Source organism: Leptidea sinapis, chromosome 22, assembly GCF_905404315.1.
Source record: "Leptidea sinapis chromosome 22, ilLepSina1.1, whole genome shotgun sequence".
NCBI classification, from domain to species: domain Eukaryota; kingdom Metazoa; phylum Arthropoda; class Insecta; order Lepidoptera; family Pieridae; genus Leptidea; species Leptidea sinapis.
Genome location: NC_066286.1, coordinates 6,162,217 through 6,183,864, shown reverse-complemented (window position 1 = coordinate 6,183,864; position 21,648 = coordinate 6,162,217). Strand labels below are relative to the sequence as shown.

Genomic DNA, 21,648 nt, shown 5'->3' with positions numbered 1-21,648 from the left:
ATCGAGAATAGGACATCTATTTAACTCATATTATATTCATTTAAATGAAGAATGTTATATTTTTGAACTTAGTATTCTTTTTTTTTCAGCTGTTGATAATTGATATACCCTGCCCATAACAATGCAGTGCCGCTCAGGATTCTTGAGAAACCGAAATATTCTAAACGACACAACAATTGCGCTCGTAACCTTGAAACAGAAGATGTTATTAAGTCTCATTTGCCCAGTAATTTCAATAGCTACGGCGCCCTTCGGACCGAAACACAATAATGTTTACACATTACTGCTTCACGGCAGAAATAGGCGCCGTTGTGGTACTTATAATCTAGCCCGCATCCTGTGCAAAAGAGCCTCCCACTGGTAAAGTTTGGAAGGTTTATTTAAAAGCCAGTTGAAATCAATCCTAATGGGACTGAATTGCGACCCTGCATTTGTCACTTTCTAGACAAACGGTGTTGAGTCTTATTAGCTCAATAATTTCACTAACTACGGCGCCTTTCAAATTGAAACACACTAATGTTGGCAAACCACTACGTACCTACTACTTTACAAATTAAAATTCCTAGTATTTCCATGACGATATGACATGGTTTGCTTCAAATAATGCAAGTACGTCTTCCTAAGGCCGGCAACCTCCCTTTAATTTAATTAATAAAACATTTACGTCCTAAAAAAGCACTAGACTCCCAATCGCCTATTAAAAGGTCGTCAAAAATGTCTAAGCGACGTTGTATATACATTACTTAATAAATACAGAAAAATTAAAACAAACAAATTATTTAGCACAATGATTAAAAACGTCAAGTAAGTAACTCAGTTTTGTCAATTTCAAGGGTCACTTATCTGAAATACGACACTCCATCCTTTTTATGTTTTGATACATCATATCGACAATTTTTCACTGGACAATTTGCCATTGCGAAGTGTTGTCCAAACATAACTGAACAAAAACTCTGCCTTATATACGCGTAGGCAGAGTTTTGCTTCATACAATTTTTGAGCGTGATTGTGAGTCTAGTTATTTATTGCACGCAATTTTTTTTATGGAAAAGGAGGACTAACGAGCGTAGGTACGGGTCGCCTGGTGTTAAGTGATCACCGCCGCCCCTCATTCTCTTGCAACACCAGAATAATCACAGGAGCGTTGCCGGCCATTAAGGAAGGTGTACGCGCTTTTTTTGAAGGTCAATGTAATAAAGGTATATTTTGAAGGTATTGGTATCAATAAAGGGGTATTAATGTGTATGGCGGTTTGGCTGCAGGCGGAGATCTGGTCGGTGTTCATCGCGATTCTGCGCAAGAGCGTGCGCAACCTTCAGGCCTGCACCGACGTGGGGCTCATCCACCACGTGCTACAGCGATTGGCGCGCGCCGAGACCGTTGTCGCAGGTACACCCACACGATCACTTCTATACCCGTATACTCGTACACACATCAGACATCCAGTATTCGCACTATGTTAATTAATATATTCATTGAGGTCCAAAAACTAATGAATGTTACTTGCCACTAATGTAGGTACGCCACTCCAACTTTCCCCATCCGATCGCCGTATCTAACCGTACCGATCGCACAATACTGTAAGCTCGATACGCCTGGTACAAGCGCGATATGAACCGATATAGGCTGAACATGGCACGTCGAATGATGCAGCGATATGGATATGGCAATCGTATTGGCCAAATTATACTTTTGAACTTAGACCCAGTGTAACACGACGCTAGACCCAATATGATCTAGCAATCGCTGCCTATAACGTGTGATATGTATAATAAAATATTTTCTAAATTGTTTTGCAATTTGAACCAAGTTCAAATATAACTTGCGACATACATACTAATGTGATTGAATTGGTCTAAGGTGTCAGATTAATATTTAAAAAATATTATTGTTTTTAAATGTTTGACGTCGGGTTGTTTTTTAAGTTTACACTTTTTACGATAATGAGTAGTTCGTCTCTGGACAATTCCGAAAAGTACAAACGGTTAGGACAAACGTTTCAGTAAGGAATTGCAAATGTCTACATCTGTTCATCACCACATCAGTTCGGTATAATTCTGTTCAGTAGAACTCCTTATATTTGGTTGTTTATAGTCGTTTAACTATCCTATCGCCGCCCGCGAATTATGTGTAGGATTTTCATGAATTCCAGAAAAGCCTAAATATTTTATGCTTATAAAATCAATCCTGTCAATTACTCATAATCACTTGACTAAATCCTGATATTTTATATAAGGGGACCAATCTGGAAGCACACTTAAAAAAAAACCTAAATAGGTTCCCAATGGCAATTATACACACACATTAAAATTTACAATTGTCACACGACTTGATAACCTCTTCCTTTTTGAAGTTGGTTAATATAATATTAAGCAGAATCTACTTTAAAAGATTTTAATTTTCAAGTCTCAGTTTTAACACTTCAGTAACCCGTTGGTATAAGATTAAAGATACATTAGATAATATTTTAATTACATTAATTTGATATACTAATTTATTTAGATTGCAAAAATATCAACCCCATAGTCAGAAAAAAAATCGATGGTCTGCGTATTCCCGCTTACCGAATGAACTTGAATTCTCTTATCATAAACGGTTTATGTTGTCCTGGTAAAAGTAGTGCAATGAATACCATAAAGACCCCCGTAGCAACAATCCCCTACTTTGCCTCTATTCGTTGAGTCGAGACGGCTATATAACTTGAAATACATCCTTCTCTTTCGAATGTTTCTTATAAACTTCTAAGATTTTATGTATCCCTAGTATTCTTGGGAATATTAAGAAGTTTGTAAGATGTTGCCATTTCCTTAATTAAAAAACTCGAAACTTTATCAAGTTTTAATGAAGAGAACCCTGAATTACACCGGATGAAAATTTGGAACTTTTTTAAAATTGAGTCTTCAAGAAAGCGAGAAAGCTTCACCGGGCGTGCTCTTAGCAACACAACCGATACGCGCATATGAATACTACACACACACCTATTGTGCTTTCATGGATGCCTGGTAGCCCGCCCTTTTCATTTTGCTCTTTATTTTCCTCGTTTATTTCTTAGCACAAACGGGGTCAATGTGTCAGTCAAGTCATCCAATCTGTGCACACCTCTCTGATAGGTTCACGGGTTGTGCGCCATCATTATTATTCAACAGTTCTAGTTTCGATTCTTAGTCCAATTTTTGATTATTTACATATTATTTTGAAATGACAGACTTACAGTTTGTATACGGACAAGTCATCCTTAGGAGGTAAGATTAGCTCAGGCCTTTCTCAGATTTAAGGATTTAAAATCAATATTTCTGTCGCGCTCACGCGGGTGAGACAGGTGTCAGTGCGATAAGGATAACTGCAGGTCCGATAAAAGTCAGGATCCCTCCTGTGAAAACTAATCAATCGTAACGAAATTTTGGAAACTAATTGGTAAGTAAATATTCTGTGTCGGACTGCTTTATTTTTTTCGGTTATTGTTGTCAAATTTGTAATGCCAGGTTTTTGTCGGCGACCTATAGTATAGCCTATAATGCCGTTTTAAGTATTGTATGAAGTACTCATACGGCCTTACAAATGAACTGGGCATAAAGTTATACCTGAGAATAGACCAAGAATATGCAAAATGTCTGTGTGTAAACATTTACGGCCTTACAAATAAAATTAGCATAAAGTTATAACTAATCATAAACCAAGATAATGCAAAATGTTAACAAATAGACATTTTGCTTAAGATTTTTTTATTCAGACGTATAACGTTTCCCGCGTTTGTTTTTAAGGCAGCTTGTCATTCGGAAAACTTCAGAATTATTATTGTATTGACTGTGTTTTCATCGATATTGTAAACATTTTCATTGTTTATCATCAGTTATAATGCCAATTTTATTTGTAAGGCCGTTAAACTTTAATATTTATTAAAACATAATATATCTAAACAGAGACATTCATAATATATTGGTGATATTGTTGACCTTTTAAGAAAACAATAATAATGTATTTATAAAGCACTATACAATCGTAGTCGGGGGAAATTACGATTTCGATACTCGGGCACATTATTCGATAAACAGAATCGGATTTACACAATTTGCACCTTCGCTCGTTAGTAATCGGTAAATGAACAATATACTATTACCGATGTGTTAATTTAAATTAATGCTTATAAGTAGACTTAGTTATTGATTACTAACGGACCTGACAGACGTTGTCGTGTCCAAATCAAAATATAAGTACATAATATTATGATTTTATGAATCTGCCAAAACGCAGTAAGAAATTTATGAAAGCTCAAATGTTTCATATGGTTTGCAAGAGTGTCTGATACTGTGATTATTTAATCATGTGGTATTTTCTTTGATTAACGCGAGTGTTACACTTTTAAATAAAATATCTTTAAAGGATAAAACGCGTGTGATTGTAACTGTTTTTACATTAGATTTTTGTGTAAAAGTTACATTTTTGTTTTAGTTAACCCGACGTTTCAAGACCCTTCCAGATCTCGTTTTCAGGGGGACTACAGATAAAACGAGTCAAAGATAGTATTTGTCATACTTGTCATTATGAAGTTTAGCGCCATTTATTGCCTCGGAGGTTGTATTTGCTGTAGACAGATCATATGACCGGTTGACTGAATCTTCCTCCAATCTCATCAAATGAATTTATTTTCAATCATATTTCTAGGACAATAAAAAAGTCGACATTTTTTATTTTCAGTAAATATTATATTTATCACATAGTTTATATCACGCAAAATCATTCGCGGCGTGTTCTATATTTTCTCATGACGCAGCATCTCTCATTATTCGCGCTGCTATTTTAGATAGCTTTACCAATGGAACCTTACGTGAAGGCGTTAAGGTATAATTTGCATTAATAAAGGTTTATTATGCTGCATACATTTAATTGTAACTTTTGTATGGAACCTCGTATCTAGCATTATTATTATTGTTTGCGAATGACACTTCACTCATGTTCAAAGTGAAAAGAATTCAAGTTACTCTTACGTATCAAAAAACAACTTTTTATCTGACATCGTGTACTGATTTAGCGCCAATTAATAATTAATTGTTAAATAGCAAGAAAACCAAATATATAAAATTGTTAATAACTTTTACCTGTAGAAATTTTGTAGATGCATGTAGTTTGTTAAACAGATAGGTGGTAAAAAAGATGGAATCTGCTATATTTCTTGGCATTACCCTTGATTCCAAAATACAATGGGACCCCATATTGAAGGCTTAGTTAAGTTCTGGGGCATATACATTAAACCATTAGATAATTATTTGACATGTTACGGCGTACCAAGTTTTTTTTAATTATACTCTAGTCTTATGCCCTATAGTACGTCTTGATGCTGCAAAGGGATATTCGCGCTATTCATAATCTAGTTCCTAAAGAATCATTAAAATATAAATTAACATATTAACTTTAGCCTCTCAATAAATGCTTTATAATGTAATAAATGTAGGTATACATAGCGAATTTTATAGAAAAACTGTTTATGATAAAATTGGGCGATTCATATGCTTTTTCAACATGACTCCAGAAAAAGTATAAAACAAATAAGTTACGAAATTCAAAAGAAGTTGGTGTGGTGCATTAATATAACTAAGTTTCTTAATTATTCCATACCTTGGGAATGAAGAGACGGCCCCCTTCCCTATTAAATAAGTAAATTTTATTAAAAAAAAAAGATATTCGCTTAGTTTCTTGCGCCCGTTCTTCTCAGGTCTGAGGCTTGTATTTTCGAATTGATATATGGAAGACCTTGGCCTTCTGGCATAGGTGTTTCTCACTAAATAGAAGGTCACATCCACTACTAGGTATGGTTGTACCATTTTATCTACAAAATATTTTTTATTTATTTTCCAATTGTTGGTTTTATATTGATTAAGTGATTTGAAATACTATTTTTAATAAAAATATAGTATGAATTTTGTTTTACGCGCCGCGGCACTAATGTCAACATCAATACGATTGTCGAGTGAAACTGGTTTATATACTCAATGATATCGGTTGCATTTACTTGTTACGGCATCAGCGTCAACCGGGGGCGTAGCTCAGATGGTAGAGCGCTCGCTTAGCATGCGAGAGGTACCGGGATCGATACCCGGCGCCTCCAAATCACTTTTTATCGTTAGGATTTTTGCAGCACCCAACAATGTCAGGATTTTTCCAAAAGCTGTAAAAAGCATAAATGTCCATGTTTAAAACTTTTTATTTGGATATTTTTTTCAACCCTTTTTTTCCCTACAATTTTGCCTGCATAATTATATACAGCAAACTTACATACGTCCAAGCATCGTTCACATGACAATTCATTCTAGATGCCATTTCATTAGAAAGATTACTTGGTGGTGGTGATATTTCAAAATTGGCCATACCTTTTTCGTATCGCGTACGCATTTTCTAATAAAATAAAGTCTCACAAATCCGACTTTAAAACAATTTAGGCATACAATTTATTGTTTACCTGAATTTTAGATAACTTGACACGACCTGAGTTTTCATGCAGTTTAATAATAAGTTTCGTAATTTGATAAATGTCTGTTAACAATTTTTATTCAATATTGTTAATTGTAGCTTCCGTGCTACTGCTGCTGGTGTAACACTCACTGTAGTAGAAATTGCTGGTACTGTTAACAAAGAAATTATTTTGTCGATACACCTGAAAGTAGGTCAGGTGGGTGTCGTGATCCAGCTCCCCTCCACGTGATCTGTTGGATTTTTTTCTCCTTATGTTGTTTAGAAACATGCTTTTTTTTAATCTTTTTAAAAATAAACATCGTTCACTCATTATGTGTACGATAACAGGAGTGAGTCTTTTTCGAGAACATTCGGCGCCTGTCCACTGTTGATGGCAATATCTTTAGTACTCGAGAACTTTATCACAATGATTGTGTAAACACACAAATAATGTACAGTATGCCACAGTTCCACTTAAAAAACTCAAAATTCCTTTATTTGTACGAAGCTATTTATAAGCACATATGAAACTCTTCTGGTAGATTTAGTGTTAGAAGAGCTATTGTTCATTATCTACAATTGAACAAACTTTGTTCATTTTATAATAATATTAATGTGTGTGACATTTTATGCATACAGTGTCTGGTTTTTGTATTATGATCCTATTGGGCAAGTCGAAATTACAATATAGATTAATTCTACCCTATTAAAGAAGATACAACTGTTAATAACATACATTTTGCTCTCGAACCAATCGTATTTTTAGTCGTAGTTATCATTGTGGCATTTGACTCTAAGGTAGATAATAATAGATAGTAGGCATATAGCCAAATAAGAAAGGAATCACTAGTGCAAAAGTCAATAAAATAAATGAGTCACGTAAACTGTTATAAGGCTTATATAGTTTTCGGAATGGTACATTAGAACTTGAGCCAGCCACACGTTATGGCTTACCCGCGCAGCTTTTGACTTGTATGCTATAGATTTATATACACGTCATTTCGGAAGTGATCGCAGACTGCTTACCTTAGAACGAGTCTACAAATATCACTTCTGTGAAATTGATAGCTATTTGGTGCAAGCAGTGAAAAAATCCTAAAAGTTAGAAAATAAATAGATCTAATTGGAGTAATGGAAGCAGAGCATCATATAAGTTAATTTACACGCATTATTGCTATAGCTACCTGCGTATGGATGAAGAAACTTATTTGATAACTCGGTCGATGATAACGCCATTTATTAAAAATTTATTATATAATGCGGCAAGCTATATCCGGCGCTTTGAGGTTTTTCGATTTCGACGATTTAAGTATTTAGTTTTCTTTTTTATAACTTGGGCAAAACAATAGACTACGTTGACGAATATGGACAGATACAAAACAGAATTAATATAGCATAGAAACGTTTCGATCCCTAAAAGAGATTATAAAAACCCGTCATTACCACTTAAACTCAAAAGTATTGTTTACAACACCTGCATACTCCAAACATGGACACTAACCAACGTTAATCTTAACAAACTAAAAACATGTCAACATAACATAGAAAGAAGTATACTCAGGATTAAGAAAATTGATAGAATAAACTTAAAAGAAATAAGAAAAAGGTCAAACATTGCATACGTATCACAAACTTTTAGTAAACTCAAATGATACTGGGTAGGATACCTAATACTGGGCTACTAAGAAATATGGGCCAAAAAAGTAACAAAATGGTATCCTAGAGAAGGAAAAAGACAGAGAGATCATGTCATGACCGAGAACACTGGAAGAGCCTGGGGGAGGCCTACGCAAATGCAAAACAATCTGTGCCGATGTGTACTGCAAACTAAATGTAAATCTAAAACTATCTAAAGATTGTTTTTAAAGGCTATTATTATTATGAGATTGGGTAAGTAATTGGTAACGTTTGTGGCTGTCTCTAGGAACAATTGTTGCAGATGGCGATTTTGAAAGAGGTATCTAGCGATCTATAACGAATGTAAAAAGTAGACAAGATCAGAAACGTCCAATTCAAATTGTTGTAAATTCTGTTGCATCGATTTATGAACACAGAAAAATTATCTGTGTGATATGGAATATGTGTAAATAAACATATTTGTGATGCAATAAACGTAAATAAATTCCTTACGATATAATGTTTACATTTTAACTTTGACGTGAAATAAACCTCACAGTTAGTTTGACACAAACGTAAAACTAAAGTCGAAGCTGGTGTTTCGTTAAACACCAACTTATAGAGTATAGAATAGGTAATAAACGGGAATATCCGAGTATCCTGTGTGCTGAATATAAAGCGACCTTACCACCAGTCGCGGTGAAACGGGAACGTAATGAGACAAAGCGAAGCGCTTTAGCGCGCCCTGGACAATTGAGACGGAAACTTAATTGAATACAGAAATACAATAAAGCATTCGAGGCCAGTAATTCTCGTGCGGTTAACTCAGGCGGGATTGAAACCCGCTCCGTTGCGAGATTATGCCGGGATTAGTCACCTCGACCGGTGGATAAGCTGCAGAACAATAATACGTACGCGACGCGCGCTATTTACTTTATTTTTTTCTGCTGTAGCGCTTCTTCTAACACATATCTAACCAAAAATTGCCGTAAAAGTATATCTCAATAAATTTTACACAATCAATAGAAATTCGTATTCTCCGGCCAAGTGATGTGACCTATTTTTACATTATACTACTATATAAAACTGTAGCCTCTGTCTTTTATGACATTTTATATGCAATTTTGAGATAAATAAATGTTTTATAAGTGATTGATTGACAAACAAATTGTATGATTTTTGAAATGTTTGGATACGCTATGTATGATGACGATATTGTACCCGCGACAGATATAATTCAGTCGAATCAAAATATAAAGATCTAATACCACAAAACACCAAACAGCAGTACCAGGAATGTAAAAGTATGAAGGACATAAACCACAGCGTCATTAGGTGGTTCATCGGAGGGGAGGAGAGGGAGGAATGTATTTTGCGCTCTTTGAAAATACCAACGGGAAACATATACCACTGTTAAGTAATACTATCACAGATGGGCTTAAATTTTTGATGAAATTTTGATAAACCTCATTCAAGCAATGGAAAAAGTTTGGGATCAGCACTAAAATATGAAAATCTAATTGCTATCGCACATATAATATGCTCAGACAAAATATCAATTTGTAGGTACCTACCCATATCACGCAAATACACGTGAATGTCGACGAAACACCCTCGTGCTGATTTTAACGTGAATGACATCTTTAAATTTACTTCAATAGGAGGAGACCACCAAAAAAGTGACATTTTATTATTCTGGGTAAACTATTTGCTAGCTATTTATATTTTTAATCCCCATCCAATTTAATACCACTCGTTAGCTATAGAATCAAAGCTAAAGTTACTGAAGCGGACAGGCCACTATGAGGATGCCGTTTGCGATCGACTAAACAACTAAACTGTACATCAAACAAGTGAGGCAAAGAGCCGGTCTCTTAGCGGGACTATTTGAACTTTATTTCTTCCTGTCTTGTGGAGGACTTTACTCTTGTGTGTCTGTGCTCACAAATGCACAGGAATAAATACTCATATCTATATATCTATCACGGGGAGTGTTCCGAAGAGCTGTTTGACCAGATTCCTACCACCGAATTCCACCTTCGCAGGTCATGCCACAAATTACGATATCATCCCCGCCATCTGGCTGAGTGGCGTTTCTCCAATTTTCAAGAAACTTTCTTACCCGTACCAACAAGCTGAGGAATGAGCTTCCCTGTGCGGTGTTGCCAGGAGGATACGACATGGGTACCTTCAAATAAAAGTGCGTACTTCAAAAAGGCCGGCATTTTTAGTGATTGACGTTGACGAGGAATCTTTTGATTTTATGTCAATAAATATTTTTGACTTTGACTTGACTTTGCAACGCTCCTGTAATTCCTCTGGTGTTGCAAGAGAATGTGCGCGGCGATGTTCACTTAACATCAGGTGCGCGATATTTGTCCTCCTCTTTAAAAAAAATACAATGTCAATAAGTTCTTCACAACCTGCTTAATACTGTAGTATGCAGTAAACTTTTATTAGTTATCCTATCCTTCCCTATTGATTATAAAGGAACCTTTATAACCATTTAAACTGCTAAATGACCACACTTTCGACACATCGTAACAAAAACGTACGTAATGGCATTTAAAGTTCTCTAAAATTACATTTAGTGCACTATATATACTTTGTGGGTAATCGGTAAACGGTCAATTTGTACAATAGTCCCATTGTAATAAAATCAGATCCGATGATTACGTTATTGGTGTACTATTGATCAATAAATCACACAGTTGTAAGCTGAGTATCATTTGGTGATCTGGAACTTATGAAGAAAACCAAAAACGGTCTCTAAATTTTTTTTAAAAGTATCTCTATTATGTCCAAAATATAAAAGGATTTTTCTGATATTTTTATTTTGCCTAAAATTAGAGTCTAGCTGCTAGCGCCTTACAATATTCAACGATGTCATAAAATTTATTTAAAACAAAATTTATATAATTTTTAATTTCTGACCGACCGAGAAGTACTAATAGTCATAAAAAAGAATACATGTTCAAGTCAGTACCTAGGTATATATTTATTATAAATTTAATACGGATTAATTATTTTTTGAACAAACATGCTTCCATAATTACAGTGAAAGCATATAAAACATGCGTTGACTGTCCCGTAATCATGAGGGATTTAACCGTTATGCAGCTGTTGAAAGGGTTAAGTTTAATTCCCATGAGTACTAGGGTAACATACAGCAGCAAGATAAGGAATATTTATTACAAACGAGTCTTATGTTGTTGCTTTTTGCGCACAACTAATTAAAACGCTGATAAAAAAATCTTACATGGTTCTTACTCATTAAATATGTTATGGTGTTGTACAAAAATACTGGTCCAGTTTGTAATATACATACAAATGAATTCAGAGTCTGTAAGGTAATTCCCCGGCGGCTTTATGTAAGAGAGTCGTTTAGAATTCCACCCAACGAAAATTTGTGAATCCTGCGAGTAATCGGATTTCGGCTTATCTTGAGATTAAGAGATGCTGCCGTTATTACATGCAGAGTAATGGTGCTGAATTGTATCACTATGTGTATTGCTTTGTATCTCTACTTTACATATGTATCGCCGTTGATCTGGACTCCTCGTTTTAACATCTTTTTACGTAATGTCTTTCACCTTCCCCGTTTTGGTGTTATCAAGGATGTTATATGTACTGTTTTGTCCACTTTCTGCTGTTTGATAATGCGGAGTTATATCTACTGCTTGTATAATATTATTATCATTTGCCGGATAATGATTGTATCTAATTTCCAATTTGCTTGTCTGTTGCAGTTTCAAGTATTCAATCAATAGATATTATTTCTGGCATGTTTAATAGTATTTGGAATACAATTGTCTCTTAGATTCTCTATAAACACTTAAGTAGAATATCCAGCAATTTATAACATAAAATGAAATCGTAACACTAAAACCAAATTGTAACTACATTTGCATTAGTACTTACCCATGTATAACTCATAGCTACGGGCAACAACATTCATTGCATTTAAACTTACATTGTTATAATATTATTGGATTGCCAATGTTGCCAGCACTCGGTTACAGTTATAACAACGTAACAACATCCACTGGGAACATATTTGTGAAACGTCGACTCGTTTTGGTCAGTTTGGAATGCCTCGTAAAATTTTAGGGAGAGGAATTCAATTTGCAAAATAGCTGGAATACCAATAATTGGAACAATGTTCAAATGGCGCGTTTAAAAGTTAACAAGTAACCGTGTTTATTTATTTATTTGGATCTAAGTGCTTATATTGTGGAGTTATTCGATTGAATTCGCAGATTTAGCTAATGTTGATATGGCTTTACTACTGTGAGTATTATCTATTGCAATGATTTGCGGGTTAATTGTGTCAGTGTTGAGTGTGATTTTTATGTTATTATTATTATTTATTATGAGCTAGCTCATTTGAGCTTATTCACTATATTTATTAGATTATATTGTTTTTCAATAAAGTTTCTGTACGATAATATGTTTCGTACGGTTCTAGCGGGAAAAACAGGATTTCTTTTACATTTTGTATCCTGTGTTATGTTTTTTATGTTATAATTAGATATTAGGATGAATATTTATTTATTCTAAAAAAGTAGTTTTCAGTAAACATTATTTCATAATAAAAATATTGAATAACGTAAATAAACACTGTTTAAACCGTTTCTCTTACAGTCTTATTCTTTTTTTTAATCTTTATTCTTACAAGATACACTATAAAAAGAACTCGCCAAGTTCGTGCGCAAAAATAAATTACTAAGAGACGACTTTTGTGACTTCTGACTTCTAGTAATTGTCGTAGGTGTGTTGTAAAGCTTTGGCACGCTTTGGTATGTTATTCTACTATGTTGTTGTCCTTGTTATTCTCTTCACACTTTGGTTTAAGTTAGAGTGTGAAAGATACAGTTTCCGACATACTGCGGTTAAAAATAAACAATCATTACAATGATCGAGCTCCGTGGGCGCTTACTAAGGCGCATGTTTTGTGACGTCACACTACTGGGGCTCGATTCACTCAACTGTGGACTATTTATTTATAGAGAAATAACTCATTCGAATAATCATGAATAAAATCTATCTATGATGATATCTAAAATATATCTAATGTAATAAATAGATCACAGAAATAGGACAAACGGGGTTATAAAAAAAATTTCAGGCATCCCTAGGCAGTTACAATTTTGTACATTTATCGCTGAGTTAATGCGAGAATCGTCATCTTCTGGCCGTGTGCGTTGGTTGGCAAAAGTAAAGTTTGTCGTAAACACAACGTCATAATATATCCGCTGTACAGCTGGCCGGTGCTACTATATTATAGTTGCATTAGAGCTTAAAAATCATTTCGGCGAATGACCTCAGTTGTTTATATTGGCCTTCTTTTTCTATTTGTCTCAGCTATATTTGAAGGTTTTCTGCATACGGTTACATTGCACTTGAAAACATTCTTGTAAAGAAAGATACTGGCCGCTGCATTTCAGCTCTACATTGGAAAGTTCCACTCTGTAGATAGATACTAGGGTTTTATGTTAGCTGTTTAATTTCTGCTCAACGTTTTTCTACTTTTGGCAAGTCTACTTGATTTTAACTTGGTTTCATCTGCTATAAATAAGAGAAATATATAATGCATCGGAGGCTGAACATCGGTATGTTGGAATACCGATCTCTCGTGTTCAGTATTCCAATGCCTTACCGAACGACATTTTAGATACCGAGTGCGGACGGTATTGTGACCACAGCTTTACATCGTTTTCGGACGGTTTCAATAATTATTAATATAACAAAGTGCGATTGTTATAATGTTTATAATATTAACGACTGTGCTGCATATATGGTAGCGTTAATTAAAATTAATAAAAAAATATAAGGATGACTTAATAGAATAAACTTATATGGCGATGTATAAGCTTTCACAACGGGATCCTAAATAAAATGTAGAAAACATATATATCATGCAATATAAAATTCAAAAGAATTGTTAAAAAAAATTGTGTGATAAAAATTCTTAATGATATCATACCATGGAAATGTAGCGACCCCCCTTAGGCTTTACAAATAATATATTTTATTGTCACGAAATTCTAATAAAAGAAAAGAGACCCGCGGCTGAGTCGCTTATTTTAACGTTGATTAAGTGACTTAAAATCTTGTTTTGAATACAAATATATAAATTTGAATTTAAGTTTAACACTGGCTTTAAGTCCCTATTTTATACAGTACTTAGTAGTGTGTATGAGTAGTGTAGTACTAGTGAGTTTAAAAATTCAATTAGGCTTGTATATTTTATATAAAAAAAATTGGAGATTTTATCACTGTAAAATTTTACCAATCTGATCTGAGCAAGGCTAGGCAAGTCCGGCCACAACTTGTGTTTCAAGTAAATATGCATTTTTTTTTGCGGGATTTTAACTAGCAAGTCAAAATATTAATGACAATAGCACTATAGCATAGTTTTGAATTAAAAGCATCAATCCCAAAGTCGTAAAAACAAAATCGATAGATTGTCCCATAGTTCCCGAATGAACTTTCGTTCTACATTCTCTTATCATAACGGTTATGTTGTCCTAGTAAAAAATGTGCAATGAATATCATAAAGACCCCTCGTAGCAACAATCCCCTACTTTGAATGAAACGACTATATAATTTGAAATGCACCCATCCTCCTCGAATGTTTCTTATGAATTCCTGAGATTTTATGTATCCCTAGTACCCTTGGGAATATTAAGAAGTTTTTAAGAAGTAGTCAATCCCTGATTTGTACGGAGAACAAGGAGTAGACTGGGAATACACTCTTGTACTCTTGGTAATTTAAAGAATTAAGTAAGACGTTGCCATTATCATTTTACACAGAACCATAAAATATTCTTAATGTGGAGATCATTCGATCACCTTAATGTAAATTTGTTAAGTATGAGTGATAATGCATCTAAATGAAGAGTGATTCTACAATTATATAACTAATGATTGTTTAATTAATAGCTCAATGTTATTATTGTAAGCCCGATGCCACTAAATATATAATTTTGTATATCTGGTATATGCCGCTTAAAATATTTAAATGCAGAACATTAAACAGTAGTTTGTTTAATGTTTTTTTTGCAATCTTATGTAAAAACAAAGTTACAATTAATTATAGGCATTTTAATCCTTTAAAAAGTGTTTTATTTAAGATGTTTGTTTGTTTGTAGATCTTCTTATCGAGATGTTGGGTGTCCTGGCAAGCTACAGCGTAACAGTCAAAGAATTGAAACAATTATTCAATGCGATGAAAGCCGTTAATGGAAAATGGGTAAGTCGCAACGTTTTTAATGTTTCTATAAGCACAGGGTAGGGATACATACTTACGTATATATAATATTAAACATGAAAAAGGTTAAGTAAGTTGTTTTAATGTTTCAATTTATGCAAAGGATGCCTTTATTTCTACTTAATTCAACATCAGTACTCTGCATTGTACAGGATACGGAATTAAATAGTCATTGCAACGTTGTTCACTGCTGCTTATTGCGTTGCAATTGCATTTGGCCGCATTACTCGACGTTCTCCGATTTATGTACCCCTGGTAGCCGCGAGTCTCTAATGCGGGGGAGGCTGTGGAGTTATCTGGCGCACGCTTGTCTCGCGGCTCGCCAGATGCCACCGTCGCGGTTTGTGAACATTTAAGTAGGAATTACAGATGTTTGCCTTATTCATTAGTTTATGTACTTACTTTGTTATACGAACAAAATACTATTGTTTCAGACTACGTCGCTTAAGGATTAAGGCGTGTTACTTCTAAAATGCAATATTAATTATTACCATAGTAAACTTTATCTATTGAACTGGACGTTTCACGGACTATAATTTGTTTTGTTGTAATAATTATAATTTAAATTTTTGTTGCAGCCGCGACACTCCGCCAAGCTGCTGAACGTACTGCGCCAGATGCCACATCGGAACGGCCCCGACGTGTTCTTCAGCTTCCCGGGCCGGAAGGGCTCGGTGAGTATTTATATTATTTAATATAATGGTTTTAAAAAAACAAAACTTTTAAAGGAGTTTTTATTTAGTGTAAAACTATAATACAGATAACAACACTAGAATATTAAAATGTATCAATCCCACCAACTATTTTGAATTACGGCCGATTTCAATATCCAATCGCGATTTTAGGTGACGATCTGAGATTGGTATTTTATACATTTTGCTTTTGGTAATTTACTATCCGACATATGGCGCGATTTAGTAATCTCTTTTACAACCAATCTACAGGATTACTGATTAGTATTTTTATAAATGTGATAATAATAATAATAATGATAATAATATAATTGTCTTTTGAACTATATGGATTCTCGAAATAAAAATTAATTAATACAGATTCATATCGTTCGATGTCAGCAAATATAAACCTCATTCATTTTTCATGAGAGATCTAAAAGAAAGCGGCCTTAAATGAGAAATAGAGATTGTCGAGGCCGCCGCGTTATTGTCGAATGATATGTTACAATGATAGTGACGTAGATATTATATAGGTACTTCAGCTACTCCGAGAACAAAAGTAAATAGAAGATTAATATCATGCTCGATTTGATGACCACTAGTCGCAAAATTTGCACTAATAAATATTAATAAAGCTAAGATATAAACTATAACAAAAAAAATATCTGGAGGCGCCGGGTATCGATCCCGGTACCTCTCGCATGCTAAGCGAGCGCTCTACCATCTGAGCTACGCCCCCGGTTGCTTGTCATGTTGAATTTAGAGTCCACTTAATTTATAAAAGAATGTATTACAAGACAATAGTAACGGACTTGATATTAAGTTAGCACGTAAAGCTGATGCAAGGTGAATATTTAATAATAAATTATACCGTACTGTGAATGTATTATTATTGTGTTGCGGTTTGAATGGCGCTGGAGCTAGTGAAATTACAGCGCTAATAAGACATATTTTTCAAAGTGACGGGCGCAGTTGCTATGCCGTTCAGAATTTTGGGTTCAATCAAGAATTCTGAGGGGCACCGCGTTGTAATGAGCAGAGCGTATAACTTATGATAAAATGAACGTTTGCTCGTCTCGTGACTTTTTCTCATAAAACCTTGGTGATATAATCCTTCAGTTTGAATATCTCTTAATAAGGTCCAGAATGAAGCGGACACGCCACTATAATCGGCCAAAGATTAAGGATGCAGGTGGCATAAAAGGCATTTATTTTCTCAAAATTGAATTTTAAAACTTTAGAAATGAAACTTTAGAATTCTTTTTGATGTCATTTCTAATATACTAGACACTATTACCGCTTCGGAAACAAATGACGCTCTGACAGAGAAGAAGTGGCGCTCGAAACTCTTCCAGCATTCTTATTTTTTGCGCTCTTTGCAATAGCAATGACAGTACAATATTGTAAATTCATCGATTATTTTATAGCAATATGCTATAAAATAATCATACCCTAGTTCCAGGCTGTCGGACCACTTAGATATTCAGCTGTCGAGTAATAGGTTTTACGACAGACCCATTTTTTAATAAAACATTTAAACGTATTAATAGATAATGCCTGAACAGTGGCTGGGACTTTATTATAAAAGTGAATACATTTACCCTTAAAGCTATTATGTATCTTATGACACCTACTAGAATTAGTTACAAGCAATCCCTTATTTCTAGTGTTATATTCAAATTCAAATATTTTTATTCAAAATAGGATGTTCAACGTCTCAATTGCTACCAAATATTAACAATTTTATTCAAAGTTATTTTCATAAAATGTAGTATACTGGAGATTTCAGGGGCGATAAATCGATCTAGCTAGGTTTCAACTAAAAAAAATGTAGTTTTATCCGTGTTTTAATGAGAAACACCTAAAAAAAATACAAAGGTGAATTTCGCCACTATATACAAGGCTATAATAGCTCAGATGGGACATTGGGTGATTCGGAAAGCAAAAGACGCCGGTTCGAATCCAGATGTCGTATTAGTTTTTTTTGTTCAAGTTTTGTACTGTATTCTTAAAAATCCGAGCAAGGCTCGGTCGACCGGATATTATTATTAAGACATCAACTATTTATTTTTATTTTGTTTATGCTGTAAATTATTGTAGCTGATGTAATTTTCTCATGACTCTGTCTTTCATATTATTTATATAGAATTACTCAAACCCAACATTTACATGAAGATATTAGCGCTTTGTGGTTGCACGTTGTATATATATTACATTATATAGAATATGAGTATATATTAATAATTGCCCTAGTAAATATTACTCTGAGTTGACTTAATCACAACAAACGTTACAAGCCGTTCGTGACAACTCATTCCCATTCAATACCCAAAAAAGGATCAGTGTGCCTAGAGAGATTTTCAATTCAAAAACTCATCAGCTTTATAATATTATTATCTTTCATGGCTCCAAAAAACATTTAATTGAGGTATAAGGTTTACTCAATGTTTAAACAGTTTTTCTGAGCCCTAAACACACATATCAGGATAAAACTCATACAAAAGGCTGAGTAAACATTTATTGGTCATTTTAATATCACGGGTTAAGGTATAAAATTGAAGTTTTGTACGAAAACGTCCAAACTTGGGAAAAAAATATTTATTTAATCGAAGCAGTATTTACTCTCGTTCTGTATGACATCTCACGGGAAGGTCGTTTATGCCTGTCATATAAACTGAAGTCGACAAAGTCTGTGATAGAATGGATTTTGTATTGCTTCTTTTATAGAAATAGACATTTGTTCAAATCGCGGAATAAATGGTAGGCGGTTGGAATCGAGGCGGCGCGAGTACATAGGATATGTCGGAGAGTATCAACTAAATGTAGCTCCTGTAGAGATAATGGTATGGTGTATTCGAGCCGTATGTGTTCTTGCTTTATCATGGTGCAATAATGGGGGAGTTCGGGTCTCGAGTTGAAGCCTCTGCAATGTCGAGGTTCAATACAATAACCATATGCTGCTTTTGCGTGACCGGATCTGAGGAGCCTGTAGTGGATTAACCATGAAGTGATCACTTTTCAATGAAACAGTCGTTTATGCGAATTGTTGCGGCGTTTTCCCGGGAATCATCCATAGCTATGTTTGCTTTATTATCTATTAGTATCCACTTTTCATCAAACGTCACAATACGCCCCAAAATCAAGGGATATGTGTGCCGGTTCAACATAATAAGACAAGATTCGATGCGTGCTTCTCTCTGTAGGTCCCAGTTTCAAGAATTTATATTCTACCGATTTGATGGAAATGGGCCATTGTGGGTAGGTATGCTAACATCATCCATGCCGTCATTAGTAGTTCGATACAAATCGGCGTCAACCATAGCTTTCAATTCATTATTGTTTATCTTAGTGACAAATTGAAAGCGTTACTCCGCGTTGTACGTCGGGAGTTATAAAAAAAACAACTCTCCTTTAATTTTAAAGGCAAATGAGAAAACAATTCAATATCGAACATTCCAATGTTGAACATTTTTTAAATTCGGAATGTTGCTAGCATGTGAAAAAGTTTGACTCCGAAACTCGCACAAAGGTTTGATTTTTATTCGCAGTACCCAGTACGCTAAAACAGCAATTTCAAACGTAAACATTTATTATTAAGGTTCTAATAGATCTTGAATTATGACATAAAAGCTTCCAAAAATAAAAATGATATTGGTCTAAGACAATCTTGTTGTATGGTTACTTTTACGAGTTTACGACGCAAATAAAAAGCAATAGTCGGCAAAGCAGTGATGTTTGTTGTGAATAATGTGCGTTACTCGTTATGTACATCTATCTGCTTTATGATCTCCTGGTATTGTATCATTAAACATGGCTTATATTGTGTCACTTTCTGAAAACTTTTCTTCTGAACACTATTTTGTGGGTTTGCATAGTAGATATTTTTGGTTTATGTTTATTAGAAATTTACTTATTCATTGAAGTGCTTTATTTACATCTTTCACTTACGACGGGCTGTATTTTTTCAAGTGTTCCCGAAACAGCGCGATACGATTTTAACACGAAGTCGCGGTTTAAAGCTAGTAAATCATATTCGTTTCATAGAAAACTCATCATAGTTTATTGTAAAGAAAGATATAAATGACTAAATATTAATTAATCCATAGAAGACCATAGTCAAACGCTAGCTAGCGCTAAAGAGCGGAACAAGTTCACAACACGGAAAGCCGAATTGTAGTGAATTTGTTTAGTTAATATTTTGTTAGAAAACTTCGATGTAACTCTATGTCTGGCCAGAACCAAGCGTTGGAAGCAATAACACGCTTTTCCTATACCTAGTCTGGGTATTAGTTCTGTAACAAATAAAAATTTATTTAGTTTTTATGACGGAATGTTAATAAAAATGATATGTAAAAAAGAATTCTATTCAAAAAGTCGCGGTTTAAAGCTAGTAAATCATATTCTTTTCATAGAAAACTCATCATAGTTTATTAACATCGCTGAATTGTAAAGAAAGATATAAATGAATAAATATTAATTATTCCATAGAAGACTGTGGTCATACGCTACCATATGTTAGCTAGCGCTAAAAGCGGAACAAATTCACTACACCGAAAACCGAATTGTAGTAAATTTGTTTAGTTTATGTTTTGTTAGAAAACTTCGATGTAACATTCCACGCCCTAGTCTGTTCAGAAACAGCTGAAACACTTCGCTTTAATCTATCCAACACTGAATCCAATATTGAAGTTTCCCTTTTCTCAGTTCTCACCGGATACTGACTTACTTATTTACAAATAGTACGAATTATTCATGTTTACGCCATTTGTATTGGACAGCGGACAGCGCATCTCATCAATAGTCGATACAAGTATTCAATAAGGGGATGTTTGTTGGATAATAGTATAATTCAATTGTATTTAATAGAAATGTGAGTGAATTCTCATATATTATATAATAGCTATTTTATTTCCGGCAAGATTCGGTGAATATCAAATGATTATGTCCATCATAATGTGCTCACCATGAAAGACTAAATTTCAGTCTTAGTAGACTAAGTTATAGGTATTAGAGTTATACCTATGACAAAGAGTCCAGGGAGCCTTAAAGAGGTAAAGAGGACCATTGGTTATCTAGTTACAGAGTCTCCATCGCATTTAACCCAGTCACTAAGTAGGTGCCTCGGTAAGTTTCAACAAATACAGAATCAATATAATTCTCATTGCGAAAATAACCGAAAAAAGAAGATATATTGATAAAGGGAATACAGAATCACGATATATTCAATAATAGGTATAATCCTCAAATAAATATTGTATAATAGAAATACTTTCTCCTGATAATGCCTGTGAACGGAGCACGTGTCTTTTATATTCATAAACTAGATGTTTTGGTTGGATTGACTAACGGCCGTTCCTAATATACTATATAGGATAGAGATAAAATACTAGATTCTACTGTCAGTAATTAGCAGTCAATAATGTGAAGCTGTCCCAATATACGCGATAAGTCATTCTTATCGCCTTATATTGGGACGCGTGAATTGAAATTTCCATACAAACTTCTATCGCTGGTAAGCAATACGTCGTCCCATTGACACACAGCGTGTACGGATAAGGTGAGTTACCGTCGATAAGTTTATTGGGACAGAAAAGTCATCGATAGTTACGATTTTTATCTCAAGTAAGAGATAGACTG

At 34.3% G+C, this 21,648-nt stretch overlaps 1 protein-coding gene and 2 non-coding genes across 3 annotated transcripts in view; 2 read left to right on the top strand and 1 right to left on the bottom strand.

Moving 5' to 3' along the window:
- The window catches only part of LOC126970780 (neurobeachin), a 421,762-nt gene that overhangs the window by 107,754 nt on the left and 292,360 nt on the right, over positions 1-21,648 (top strand). The window contains exons 4-6 of the mRNA XM_050816853.1: positions 1,263-1,389; positions 15,219-15,319; positions 15,916-16,011. Coding sequence (XP_050672810.1) covers positions 1,263-1,389; positions 15,219-15,319; positions 15,916-16,011 — 324 coding nt within the window. The remainder of the gene's footprint in view (positions 1-1,262; positions 1,390-15,218; positions 15,320-15,915; positions 16,012-21,648) is intronic.
- Positions 6,031-6,103, top strand: Trnaa-agc (transfer RNA alanine (anticodon AGC)). The gene has a single exon. It is a non-coding gene; the product is annotated as a tRNA-Ala (tRNA).
- On the bottom strand, positions 16,678-16,750 carry Trnaa-agc (transfer RNA alanine (anticodon AGC)). The gene has a single exon. It is a non-coding gene; the product is annotated as a tRNA-Ala (tRNA).